This window comes from Chiroxiphia lanceolata, chromosome 8, assembly GCF_009829145.1.
Source record: "Chiroxiphia lanceolata isolate bChiLan1 chromosome 8, bChiLan1.pri, whole genome shotgun sequence".
Taxonomy (NCBI): Eukaryota; Metazoa; Chordata; class Aves; order Passeriformes; family Pipridae; genus Chiroxiphia; species Chiroxiphia lanceolata.
Window position 1 is genome coordinate 12,273,253 of NC_045644.1, and position 14,677 is coordinate 12,287,929.

General features: G+C 37.4%; 1 protein-coding gene across 3 annotated transcripts in view; it reads right to left on the minus strand.

Moving 5' to 3' along the window:
* Positions 1-14,677, minus strand: part of CFAP58 (cilia and flagella associated protein 58) — a 56,177-nt gene that overhangs the window by 21,349 nt on the left and 20,151 nt on the right. For all 3 annotated transcript variants that reach the window (XM_032695440.1, XM_032695442.1, XM_032695441.1), the window contains exons 11-16: positions 13,457-13,618; positions 10,465-10,611; positions 6,877-7,017; positions 6,299-6,522; positions 4,108-4,219; positions 1,868-1,972 (exon numbers count right to left, since the gene is read on the minus strand). In XM_032695440.1, coding sequence (XP_032551331.1) covers positions 1,868-1,972; positions 4,108-4,219; positions 6,299-6,522; positions 6,877-7,017; positions 10,465-10,611; positions 13,457-13,618 — 891 coding nt within the window. The remainder of the gene's footprint in view (positions 1-1,867; positions 1,973-4,107; positions 4,220-6,298; positions 6,523-6,876; positions 7,018-10,464; positions 10,612-13,456; positions 13,619-14,677) is intronic.

Here is a 14,677-nt window from a genome sequence, read left to right on the forward strand (position 1 = left end):
GAAGGGGGTCTGGTGGAGCAACCCTTCCGGTGCATGCAGCTCAGCTCTCTCCAGAAAGTTGATGCTACTGCTCTGTTCATTTCCTTCTGCTGGAAGTGTTCCTCAGGCTCGCTCCTTCATCAGAGGAGTTTGGAACAAGATAGAATCAGTTTAATAAGTTATTAGCAAGAGTTTTGTTTTAGTGAGTAACAGGGTACCATTTCACACCAGTGACCGATCCAGTAGGACACAGAGCCCTCCAAGGAAATGAGCTGGGGGTTTTGCTGCATCTCTGGTTACCTCTCATTACCCAAACGCTGCTAGGAAAGAGCCCTACATCAGTCATTGTGGAGGACTCAAAACACCGTGGAAAAACAGAAAAGAGCTCAGAAATGTGCATGGTAAATCCCTGAACACAATTTGGAGCATGATATTTTTTGGCCTTTACTGTTAGTCTCTCCTAGGGACAGCATTAATTTCAGCATTGTTGCACAGGAAATTGGTGCCTGAATTGAGGATGCAAAGGAACTCATTAACAATTCTAGCTATAATAATTCAATTTTATATAGCCAAACCCTGTCTCAAATCTAGAAAATAATAAAAAAACATAGAGTCACCAAAGAAGGACTGTGGTATAGACAGAAAGATTGTATCAAAGGCTAATACAGCAATGTGGGCTCAAAAACCTACTATTTCAAAGATTTTCTTGGGCAGGCAACTTAATACCTCTATTTCTCAGTTCTTCAGCTGAAAATCAGGATAATAGCAAAATGGGAATATACTAAGGATAAGGCAAGATACTCAATAGAGACTATGTAAAAATCTAACAGAATTGGGTTTGTCCTTGGGTAAAGCACAGTAAATTTGCAGCTATTTTTGCTACATTTTAAGATAACTATGTCACTGACAGAGTTTCAGTGCTATGAAACAAAGATCACATTTTTCAAGCAAAGGCACAATACACCATACATTACCTTCAAAGGAAATTGCAGATCTATTTTTTCCTATGAAACAAAAAATATAGACAAACCATGCCTTGATAACATCTGCTGAGCTTTTTCTCAAGACAGAGGGAGATTCAGGTCACATTCAACTCTACACTGAGTGATACCCAACACAGGCATCAAGACTATTAGTGTATTTAAGACCAAGATTTTAAAATCATGTCTAGAGCTGGTAAACCATAGCTATTCCCACAGTCACCAGAAAGAAGGAGACAGATTTCCCAGTTTTACACCTATAGTTAAAGCCAAAAAGAATCCTTTTTTTTACATTTTATAGAAATGTTTGCAATACAGGAATACAGTCTCTCCTCTATCCTACAACATAAATCTTACTGGTATCACTGGGGTTAAGGGACATCTGATAGAGTTAAAAAAGATAAGCTATCACAAAAATTATTTCTTGGTAAAGTTCAGCACAAAAACCTTGAAATCAAACAGGCCCAGACAGCAGCATATCTAAATCACACAAACTCTGTAGGATTTCTGCCAAAAGCCAAGGTAAGCACAAATTGTATCGAACAGGGACTTTCCTTCATGGTCTGGTCATAAGAGTCTTGTTTAAGAGGATGAAAAAAAAGCCTTTCAAAAAGTCTAAGACTGACTTGAAGATGAATCTATGACATGAATAAACAAAAGCCAACCTTTAATTGTATTTTCCAGAGTTGCCCAGGTATCAGTAATCAGAATATAAAAATCAACTAAACAGATGCTGCTTGTTCTCTTTCAGCAAGTCAGTGCTGCCATCTATAGCTGTCTAAAGGGCATGTAAAAGAAATTCAAAGTCATGCATCTAAATAACATTCAGGAAGCACGTCAGTAAACAGAGAATGCAGGGTGAGTCAAATACGTTAATAAGATGTAACAAAATAATGACACTGCAGTACCTGAAGGAGAAATTCTTTCTCTATCACTTCACTTGTCTTGCTTATAAGCCTCTTCTGTAGTCTCTGTACTTTCTGAATCAGCTCATAGGTAGTGGGGTCGCTGGCCTAGAAAAGAGCAAAGAACTCTCAAAAATTATACATGATAACAAGTTAGGGTTTCTTGTTTGCAAACGAAAATCATAATATCTAAGCGTTCAAAAGTAATAAATATAAAAGGGGAGGGGTGGGAGTGTTTGGTTTTGTTTTTTTAAATTGCATGCATACAAGCAGTCCTGAAACTTAATGTATCAATTTTAGCAGCAACTGGAACTGCCCACTGACAAATGAAGAGCAGTGCAAGTACTTTCCACTATTTAAGAACCTCAACAGTTGCTTTGAACAAAAGAAAGAGTAACTGCAATATGGTCTCGAAACAGATTGAGAAGTTAAGAGAAACAAATTTGTGGGGTACACTGATGAATTATGAGGCTCTAAAGTGTCCATACATGTGAAATCTCATTCTTCAATGGAATGAAGTGGAAAAAATGGTGACAGTGTATACACTTACTGCTGCCCTCTATCTACATAGCCCATAAAGACCAGGACCTAGTAGATGTTTGTCTCTCTGTCCCTCCTCATTCTTTTGTCACAGATTGAATCTGCAGGACGCTCTAAGGAACAAAGTAGTAATTCTGTGAGGAGCAGCCAGCAAAGCTGGCTACTACTTCATATCTTCTTGTTGGATCTTTTACTGAAGGGCAAACTCTGCCTGAAGCTTTTCCCCATTCAGGGATTCGTAACACCTCTCTCCCATCTGGTTTCTCTGCTCTCATGTAGTGTCTCATAAGGATTAAACTCATACTGCAGTAAAGGCTTCAATAAAGTCATGCTCTCTATATATCTGCTTGAGCTTATAAGGAACCTGGTATCTCATTGCTCCTAATCCTTTGTCTGATTTTATCTAAATTGACTAATCAATTCAAGTGTAACTAGGACACTAACACAGATACGCACACAGCACTCACAACACAACATCATTTCCTGAGAAACAAGGCTAAAAAGTAGATCAGTTTCCATGATCCACTCAGTCCTTGATTTTTTTATAGTGCTGCCCAAACACAGTGCCAATTGTGACAACTATAGTGATATGAGGGTGTTTGTTCATTAGGAATTGAACCAAAACCCCATCAGGATTATTTCACATGGATCTTGCCATCTGCTGGCCTTTCTGTGTTCCAAACACAAACAGTAAACTAGAATGGAAAGACATGATTTCTCATTATCATTCTCTTCATACGTTCGTTTTCCCAACATTGGATGTTTTGACTGGGCTGATTTTTCTTTGTTACAAGGTAGTGCTGGAGTTTGTACCTACACGTTTAACCTAGTTCATCTCCCTTCCATGTGAAAAGCTAATCACATTGTTCAACTTAAGCTCAGCATGGAAAGAGTAACTACTCTGTTAATAAGCACAGTCAAAATATTCAGCTTTGTTTCTGTAGGGACTGAGCATGTTACCATTCATTATCAGAGCAGCTAAGCAACCCAGGCTGGCATCAGATCAGAGACCCATGCAAAAGTGGAATCTCAGATGGCTCTGACTTACATCAAAAATATCCAGTGATGCCAACTGATGTTCATATATTTGGTCTATGCTTGATGGATTTTTTATTTTTCCCCTTCACTTGGCAGGTTCAAATTGTGTGAAAATTTAGATTAGCTGTTTATGTAGAACAGTTGAACTCACATTACCTGGAATGACTATCTTTGGGAGCCCACTGCTGTTTATGTGCAGGTCTCTTCCTTTTCTCAGAGATGTAATTTACCTTCTGACTTCATGTCTGTCCATTTTCTAGTCTACCTATTCTATGACCCTTCCAAATTCTGGCTTTCTTCCCATATACATCTCCCTAATTGGTGAGGGTAGGGTTGTATCTTTCCCTCATCGTCCTCTTTCTCATCATCCATGTTAAGGAATCACCCCCTTCTCAATCCACCTTATGCATTCTTACTCCCTTTAGCACTTGACTGTCTCTTTACAAATCCCTCTGCAATTTTTCATTGAGAAAGTGACACAAAAATAACACTGATTGCATTGTGCAAGGAAACCATTCAGCAGTTAAGCATTCCACTGGCACCATGGAAATTTCAGTCTGCCTGCCCCTCCGCATCATTTGCCTAACAGTAAATGAAATGGGCTTTGTGCTGGGTCACTGATTTGGTAATAGGGGCTTTGGGAACATGAAATGCTCACACATCACCTCTAATTTTCTCCATCTGTGAACTTTCAAGGGCTTCTGCAGTTCTTCTTCCAAAATTTTGCATCGAGTTTGTTCCTTTAACAGTTCTTTCTGCATATGATTAACCTCAAATCTGAAGACCAGCATAAAACAAAAAGAAAAATAACCCACTGAAACCATATCAGTGTGACCAAGGCACTAATATGAACATTAACAAATCATTCTTTCATGCACTACAGTGCACAGGAAGCTCTACACAGAAAACACAGAGTCACTTTGCCACTACAGCAACACTGTAGGGGCAAAAAAGTTGCAACATTGACATCACTAAACAGGTGGAATCATAAGGTAACGCACTTAGACCTCTTCACTTGCTCTATCAAGAATGGCTCAGAAAAGGGACTCTTGGGGAATCTACTCCACAGCCTACTGGATCTCACTGTTCACATCTTCCCACTTACATTAAGGCCAGAAGGACTGTTAGCTCATCAACCTACAAAACAGTTATGGGTCATATCCAGTAACCCCTGTATTGAATCTAACAGTTTGTGTTCAAAAGAAGTTTTTAAATCTACTTGGCTAATATAATCTGTTAAATAAAACACACTCTAGGGTCTAAGTAAGATGGACACCATTCCTAACAGAACTGAAGTTTGATTTCTTCTACTCTTACTACCTCTCCTCAAGGAGAGGTAGTTTGATTTCTTCTACTCGTACTACCTCTCCTCAAGGAATTTCAGGGGTGACTTGTTGCTGAATTTAAAACTACTTGAGCACTATCAAGATTCTTTGACAACTAGGCTTTTATGGTGGTGATAGGGGGTTAAGGAGCAGGGGGAAAAAAGGTGCTTTTTGCAATGGTCTGACCCTGATCATTCTAGTGATTGGATTCTGTAAGCTCTCCAAGGTCAAAAGGAGGTGGGGAATCACAATATGCCTGCCACTGAATCTTTTCCTCCTAAGCTCAGAGTTACATTTAGCTCAATAGAGAGTAAAATACTTTTTCTTAACTGTGAGGTTGGAAAAGGTTATGGAAGAGGAAAAATACATCTCCAATTGGCAAATCAAGAAAGCTAATTAGCAGCACAAGTGATATATGGAGTCTTTCGACAGGCAGTTTTCATGATGGTTTTGGACTTCATTAAAGTATGTGATTGCTGCTGCAGTTAGGAAGAATTGATCTACCCATCATGGCATGCATCACACTACACTTCAATACCATCACTGAGTTTCAATACATAACAGACTTTCAGCTGAATGTATTTGGGCAGCAAGTTCAAATCCTATTCCTGTCTGCAGTCAGTCGATGAAAACTGCAATTGCTAATGTTGTGTGCCCAGTTCTCTTTTCTGTTTCACCAAATCAAACTGGCATAATTCCACTGGAGTCAATGGGACTGACCACAGACTGAAGTTAATTTGTTCTGCTGAAAGGCATGGAATTATACTGATAAGCTAAAGATCTAGCCCAAAACTGTGGTAGCTACATAGAATTGGAGTGATGGTTATCTGCTAAAAACTTAACTGCCTCTTTTTACAAACCAAAACTGATCCTACAGAAAATGACATTAGTTTCCCATCAGGAAAGAATACACCTCTAATGGAGGAGGGTTAAAAAAAGAAATGAAGCATTAAGCCAGAGAAGGAGGAGATAAATCAGGTTTAGGCTATTAAACTTGTGTTTTAAAGAAACACAACCTTCAATGAAAATTTAACTAAATCTTTCTAAGAGAGCATGCCTGCATATAAATCTGGAAGGAGAGAGCTCCGAAAGTGCAGGAGTTTGTCATAAATATGTCAAATGTTCCCCATACCCTGTGGATTGCTTAAAAAAAAAGCAGTTCCATTCATCTGAGCCTTGTACCACTGTACCACTAAGCAGCTCACTGAACTATGAACACCTTTTGTGCTGATTTCTGTCAGGTTTATCCTGTGGGCAGTAATTCACAGTACCAAAGGAAATATGGAAACTAATTCAACTTTGGCCAAGAGGTCTTCTTTCCTCCTTCCTATATTTTAATTGTCTTAATTGCTGATAAGTTGTTTTATAAATTTAATCCAGTTTGTGTTAGAGGTCAAACCAAACAACCTCCTTCTCCAAGGTATAATGCTTGTTGATACAAATCCTTACCATGCATAAAACATGTTTTCTGTCTCAAACATAAAATCATGGCTGCAGTCACTACGGAAATGTATTCAATCAGGTTTTCTACCTGAGCTCCTCCACATTAGCCGCACTCTTGCCAAGTATTCCCTTCTCACGCCGAAGTTTTTTGATCTCCAGCTTGAGAATTCGGATGTCCTCCACCCTCTGTCGGTACTCACTCTCACCCCTGTTTAGGATGGCCTGCTGGATTTTTATCTTTTCATAGAGCAGAGCCACTTCATCATTGCGACGAATAAGCTGGGTCGCCAGGGCATGTCTCTCACTGAGCACCTGTAAGGGCACAGGGCAAAGCAGTGAGCTCAGCTACAGTTCCTTCACGCCATCCCCAAGGATCAGGACTACATTCATATCAGTCAAAATCATGTGCATTAAGAGGTTTCACTGTTTTTAATAAAAGAAATATGGCAAGAACCTAATAGTTTCCCCTGTATGGGTTCGGTCACCTGAACAGTATATACTACATATTTCGTGCACTTCAGTATCTTAACATTTTGGTTTTAAAGCACTACAAAGCTTTAGTAGTACCACGTTCACAGTAGTTGAGGATCTTCATCTTAAAAATACACTGGACAAATGAGGAAACAAAATGCAGGGTGTTTGAAAACTCAGATTAGAGATTCCTACCTTGTCAAATTCCTTCGTGTGCTTCAGCCTCTCTGCATCAGCTTCAGCAATGATATTTAGGAGTTTTCTCTCTTCTGCCTCCTGATTTTCTATGAATGTTTTGGTTTCCAGAGCCTGTCTTGTCATCAGAGCCACTTCAGCCTGATGGAGAGAAAGAATGCAGGTAAACTGTGCTTAGTAATAATTTCGCATTACACAAACCTACAATTAAGACTTAGGTTTTAAAAAATATTTCATACATTCTTTTAGCTTCCTGAGATGTACATATTTTGTTAGTTTTTGAGAACAAATCACCAAGACAAGCAGGGATTAAGACCCATAAAGAAATATTGTAAACGCTATTTTAATATAATTGTATTATACACAATAGAAATTTGAAAGGATTTTTATCTATGACAGTGGTTCAAGTTGTAATTCAGGGATGCCTCATTTAATAATTTTTTTAAAAAGTGTATAGGTCATATTTGGAAAACTTTTCAGGAGTTGTTATTCAAATTTTAAAGTCAGTCTGGGATGTAAGAACGGATAGTTCACCTTGCTGAAAAGGACAACAATCTACGCTGTAGAATAAAAATCAGCATCAACTCAGAAAAGGCTTCAGACTGGAATAACAGAATTGGTGGAGAAGATGGCAACCAGGCAGGGAACAGCAAAATTGAAGAGCTATAGCACTTTGCTTAGTGGATGTGTAGATGAAGAAGACTGGGAAAAGAAGGTTGTTCCTAAGTGAAGGAGCAGCAAAGTACTGCTAGAGTGACTGCACAGCACTAACAAACTAACACTGCCCAATCATTCTATCCCACTGTCACAAAATGTATCATTCAAGGCATGTATGTAGATAAAAACTAATAAGGTCTTCTTCAATTATTAGAAGTTTCTATCATTGCTATGCAACTAGAGCCAAGGTTGCTAGCTGACCACAGTCCATTTCCATAGATAGGAAAACTTGCAAGCCTTGACTCAAAGACTTTGCCACAGCTCTGGCCCTTATAAAGGATGATATTCAAGCTGCCTTTTGGGAACAAGCATCATTCAATGTTGAAAGAATTAGGCTGTGATAAAGGCTGCACCTGCAAACACATCAATTTAAGACAGAAACAGTTCCATCATCATAATAAAATAGCTTGTTCCATTCTTATTTTCTTTAATAAAATTCTCATTTTCCCATATGTGTGAGATGTATCTCTCTTAGTCAGTGTTAGATGTTCATCAGAATACCTCAGCTGAATGAAAATGCAAGCCACTTCACACTGAAATGCAATCAACACTGTGCAAAAGCTGTCTACAAATGTAAAACTGCTCATGTGTTCGGTACTGCTGGATAGTATTTTTTTTAATATATCAAAATTCTATGGTCTCCTTATGTCAGAAAAATATGAATTGTAAACAAGAAGTGGCATTAAATGTTGGCAGTAAACATTTATATAAACAAATCTCCTCACTGGAATGCACTAAGTTAAAATAAATCTGAACTGCCTTGTACAGTAAAGAACATAAATACTTTAAGCCACACAAAAGCCCAACAAGCTAACAGGATTTTCAGTTAGATTAAATATGCTGAAAACTACAGTAGGAGGGTCTGTGTACATTAGGTAAGAGAAAAGTAAATGAATAAACACAGTCACTGGCAAGGAGAAAAATGATCGGGTCTGAAATGGCTGTAAATCAGCACAGCTCACTTGAATTCAGTTTGGAGAATTTGTAAGAACTGAAGAACAGTCAGCAAGAAAGAATAATGTATATAGGACCTATACCAGTATCTCAAACCAAATTCAAACTAAATTCTTGTTTAGATTCTGAAATATTACTGTAAGTGAAGAGGGTTTTTTACTGGTATTAGAGGTCGAAAGAAAATATGAGTTTTACAAAAGTTATAACTGAACACAGAATGCTGAAATAACAAGGTAGAGGTTTTATATCCAGACTTCTAGAAAATGCTAACAAAAAAAAAAACCACATAAACATCTACAAAAATATACAAAGCCTGACTTGCCAGCAGCTCAAGTCTGGAAGGCCACAGATAGATTGTTTCCAACATTCAGATGCTCCATCAAACCACTCTAACCTGCAAGCCTGTAAGAAGGCCAACTGAAGCCAAAAGATGGCTTTGTACTGGTTTTAATGGAGCCTGGATCAAGTGTCCTCTGTTTCATTTACCATGATGACAGATTTTTAAGACCTTTATGCCATCTGAGATGAGCATAAATCCAATGTCTGTATAATCTCATTCCTATGAATCCCAGTTCTCCACAATTTAGCACATTCTTTAAACTTATTTCCAGGAGCAGCTTGCTTACTTCCTTCACATCAGCGAAATCAGGATGAAGGGAGGCTGGCTTGCAACACAAATAATTGTGTTCTTTTGTGCCTGTGACAATCAGCTCCCTCTGAATTCTCTTCTGTTTTAGTATTCAGCAGTGACACTCAGGTAAGAAGACCACAGTGCCTGGCAGCTAGTCAGCAATGTCATGACAATGTATGGACAAACTTATTAGTGAGTAATTGAGTGTGTAAACCATGTAGCAATCATATATTTGTCAAATAAATGGCAGACAGTTCTGAGGTGATGAGACAGAATTGGGAACTAGTTAAGGCAGAAAGCTGCACACAGGAAATGAGATGTTGTTTGACTTCTCCATCGCTGATAGAACAACTCTGAGACAGATCAGGTACAGGAACACAAATTCATCACCTTTTTACAAAGCCCCATTGACATCTTGTCATAACTGTAATGTGCTGAGAGGGGCTGAAAACTCAAGAAGTCATTGCAGCAAAGCAATAAACTGACAAAAGAAAACATTGGGAAAAGTGACAGAGGACTTTCAGGTTTTTTGAGGGGTATTTTTTTTGAGGTGTTTTTTTTCTCTAGTGCTTAGTGAAGATTAAAAATAAGCTTCTGTGGACACTAACTCCTTAAATCTTTCCAGAGCACAGCAAATTGGGTTGAGATATCACCACAAATCTAATAGCTTGTGTAAGGCTGGGTTGCAGCCAGCACTTAGAAGAACCAGAGCTTCAAGCTCAGATTTCCTTTGATTTACAACAGATTCTTCCTGCTTTATACCACAATATTAAAATAACTTTCTGTGCAGAGGGACCTACTAAAAGGCACTGCCTAACTCTCAGAAGACTAATGCTTGCTAGTTACACAGATATACAACACTGTGAAGTGTAATACAATGGGGTTTGTACTTAAAAACAGCAGAGAGAAAAGAAGTTTTTAAAAATAAGAAGTTTAATTACAAGGATCCATATTAAAAAGTTTGCTAGAATCAGGCTATTCCCAAAATCCACTTTTCTGAAAGCAAAATGGAACTTTTTAGTAAAAAAATGTTCAGTCACCAAGAGATTTAAAGCTTCCAACAGACAGTTCAGGACTTTTTGATAATTATAGGCAGAGATTAAATTTGTCAGATACACAGAAGATTTGTGCAACTACTATCTCTAAACTGTACTGAGATCTTGTGCTTCAATTACAGAATACTTTAATAAAATACAACAAGACGACAACAGACCAGAACATAATGCAGTTCTGTGAAATCATGGCAACTACTCTTTGTAGGAAGGTATATGTGTAAAGGGTCTTACTTTCAATGATTCCTTCTCCTCCTCTGAATGCTGATGATCTAGATGTGCTTTCTCAAGGGCTACATCTTTGTCTTTGAGCTCCTCCTTCAGCTGATCCAGCTGACGTGTTGAAGTTTTCAGTTTCATCTTCATATCCGCTATCTCATCCTAATAAACAGAAAGTGTGATCACTAAAATGAGCTTATTTGTGATGGGGAGTTCAGGCTATTTAGATGTTGGAAAATGTAGCCACAGTGCAAGAGAGGAGACATGTTGTACGTACTACAAGACATCACTTTTTAATCTAACAGACCAAAACAGCTTCATTAAATGACAATTTATTATGCCAGCATGACACTGCAATAAAAAAGCCTTTAAAAGATACACTGACAAAAATAATGACCATCAATTATGAGTTTAATAAGCCATTTAATTTAAAGTGCGGGACATACTATAAGAACAAGCAGTCAATCTGAATTATTATGAGTCAATCATATCCATCTGTTTTCATGCTTCTAGTAATGTGTTTTTCAATGATGTTGTATGCAGCTGGGGACAAATCTTTGGAGAGAAGCTGGTTTTGTGCAAACGAACATACCCAGCAGTGAGATACCTATATGGCTGCAAGGGAGAACAGAAAATGCTTACCTCCATTTTGCCTATGTTCTGGCTTGCACATAGGCGCAAGGGGGAAAAGAGTTCTCAGAGTTTGAGAAGTCCCTGGTATGAGAATATTTAGCATATATTTTAAGCTCAAAACACAGTGTAAAAAGGCTGGTAGCAGTGAAGAGAGATCAGGTCAACAGGAATACTTCTACTCACAGCACAAAGGTGCCTGCCTGTAGAAAAGTAACCATTTCATTTCATCACAGTGACAGCACATGTTATGACATGAAATGGAAACCAACAAATTCAGTGTTTAGACAGACGTGCTTTTCTGGATCTAATGAAAGTAGCTTTAGAAGCTCACAGAGAAGACATGATAATCTTTCATGTGAATACATCCTCTTTCAATACAAAACCAGGGTTTTCAAAGCTCTCTCAACACTGTCCACCATAGGACTGGACAAATGAGTGATGTTTTCTTGCATGAAGTCTTTAACATAGCTAAGCAAGATCTTGAGTCACGGCAATCTTCACGCAAACAGTACAGAGAAAGTGCTGATTAGTAGTAATTTGTCATTAGGCCCAACTGTGCATGTTCAGCCACTCTTGTGAATGCAAAAGTCTTATTAAAAGCTTATTAAAGGCTGTCTTTGCTACATAGCCTATAAATATCTTTACAGTTGCAAAAGATGACAGATTTAACATATAGCGCCCAGGCATACACCCAAATACATTCTCAATTCGTTATTTAATGAAGAACAGTAAGGGCACACAATTTTGCAAGCTGGTCTTCTAGTCAGCTTGCTTAAAAAAATGAACTCCTAACACCAAAAGAAACCCCAAGGATGAAAACGTTGGGTATATCTCATATTAAAAGACTGCCAGCATGTTTTTCCAGGAGATTTTACTGAGTTGAACGTAATAGTACTTTGGAGACCACCAGCAAGGTGGGCATAATGGGATCATTTCAAATTAAGCAATCTAAAAATACTTACAGCTAGCTTTATATAAATAAGCCTGTGCAAATTTGTTTTACTTCCCAAAAAGAAAAAGAATTTACCATAATGTTTAAAGCAACCCTCTTTTTTTTTTCTTTCATGACTGGCTGACCTGTTACTGAACACTGAATGGCTGTTTTTCTCATTGCTACACATAATACTGGCATATTGCCTTGGCCAAAAGATCTTCTGGGGTCAGCCTTCTCACACAGGACTTGCTAAAAACGTTTTGCACTATGCCAAGTAAGCTATTAAAGTCTAAACACTGGCCTCTGACAACTGGAACTGTGAACAACATAGCGTATACCACCACATAACACTCAAAACCAAAAAAAGCTGCTTCGTTTTCTAACTCAGCACATAGTTGCCCTTCTTTATAAGTAAGCAAATTTATGTTCCATGTTTTAAAATAAAAATTATTTTTAAAAAATCAGCATTGCAATTCTTCAACCTTATTTCTTCTGAGAGATTGTTTGGGAGCAGCAAGATTTCCAACACTGCATCCACTGATGAGAGGCTGATTAAGATCAAGTAACAACTCCCACATAAGTGGCAAAATGGTTCATTCCTCATAGAATTCAGTACACAGTTGGATAGGAACTTGGACAGTTCACTCTCATCTGCTTTTCAAGCAAAACACCTACCTATTCAAACCTAAGTATAAATTTTTAATTTACTATATATGTTTATGTCATAAATCTTTATTCAGAAATAACCCAGGGCTGTAAATATTTCACAGCTACCCAAGGTCCCAATCTCTGCCAATTACAATAGCATTTGTGTAATATTTTAGATCTTTACATCAGAATAACAGGATACATCCTTAACTGGTCTGTTCCCTTCTTCTAGTATCATTATTGGGATCCCCAAGGAGGAGACATGAATGGAGAAAATCATTTCCCGAGGAAAATGACAGTCTCTGAGAGGATAAAGCAAGGTGGAAGCATTTGGTTCTTGTCAAAAAATTCCACTTCAGCTGAGAAAGTGTTCCTTCTGCTTTCTAAACCATTATTCACAATAATGTGCATACACATTCAGGGTTAAGGAGGCAATCTTATTCCCCTTGTACCCTATCTCACATACATGCATACAACTCCTAAAGGGATAAAACAGAGTGGAGCCAGAATGGCTTCAAGATTCCAAAGCTCCAGTGTACCACGATTTCCTGCATGGTTTGAAGTAGGGATATTGCCACATGATGACTGCTGATTTCTATTTCCAGTCCAAATACAAACGGTGTAGATAAAATGTCAGGGACCTAAAACATTCATTTCCACAAAACCCACGGGGATGAGGAAACCACTTCTGCCATTGATCCACTGAGCTTTCCTTTCAACAAATTAAAATTAAATCGTCAAAAAAAACCAACGAGCAGAGAAAGAAACATGAGCAAAAACATATCCTTCTACCTTAGCTTCAATCAAATTTTTACTGTACAGGCTCCTCTCTGCTCTCAGAGTTTCACAAATGTTTTGCTGCTGTTTTAATTTAATCATTTGCACTTGTACTTCTTTCTCGTAGTCACAGATCTGTACTTGACATATTTCAAGATCTTTCATATGATGGAGGACCTGGTGCAGAAAGAAAGAAATTAACATGATTAAACCATCATCACAAGATTAAAAGGACAGGGCAAAGTTTGTGATTTTCTTCTAAGATCACAAGTTCAAATCCCTGTGATAAGCAGTTTCAGCTACAGCTAAAAATCACTTCAGTCCAAATACAAGTTTAACCTTTCAGGATTGCTTATGTGGGACAATATTCTATTTTAATCTGATATCTAGGTTTTGTTCAAGACTAAAACTTACAGATGTGCACATATTTAATTTAAAAACAAGCTACTGAAAGAAAATATTGCCACTGAGCAGGTTCAATAAAAAATTAATAGTTTATTTATAAAGTAAACTTAGATTTTGTAAATTATGTTGTTTTGGATGTCAGTTGTATGATAAGATGAATAAATACATGTATGTTTTTTCAAGAAGCCCTGTATGTACTCCTATATTCTAACAACCCATCTTTTTTTTTTAACAAACACATGATCACAAACTGCTGATGATCATAAATTGTTGATATATAATTACTGTAATAAGACACTCAGTTAATGTAACCTAGTCTAAATAAGAAGATAACCACTATTAGTTGTTTCTATCACAGATTAGAAATAATTATGTAAAGATTATTCAAAGAGAATGAAGTATTGTAGACTATAGAAAGAAGGTGATCACATGCAGTATCAATAAACAAAATTTTACACACACCTTTATTGAACAGTTACCACCATAATAATACATAATAATTATTATGTTAGAGGGACAAAAATACAAATAGTTGCTAATCATTATGATGGGCTTCTAAATTATTTTTTTGAAACCACCATAATAATACATAATAATTATTATGTTAGAGGGACAAAAATACAAATAGTTGCTAATCATTATGATGGGCTTCTAAATTATTTTTTTGAACCTTTCTCCTGCTGTACCAAGCTGAAAACTGAGGAGCTCAAGCAAGCAGCATTCACACAGAATTCAGCATTACAATTAAATAAGATTAAAAGAAATAAAAAGAAAACTAAGGAGTACACACATCAAGAACAACTTATCAGTTTCACTAACTGGGAGGAGAAA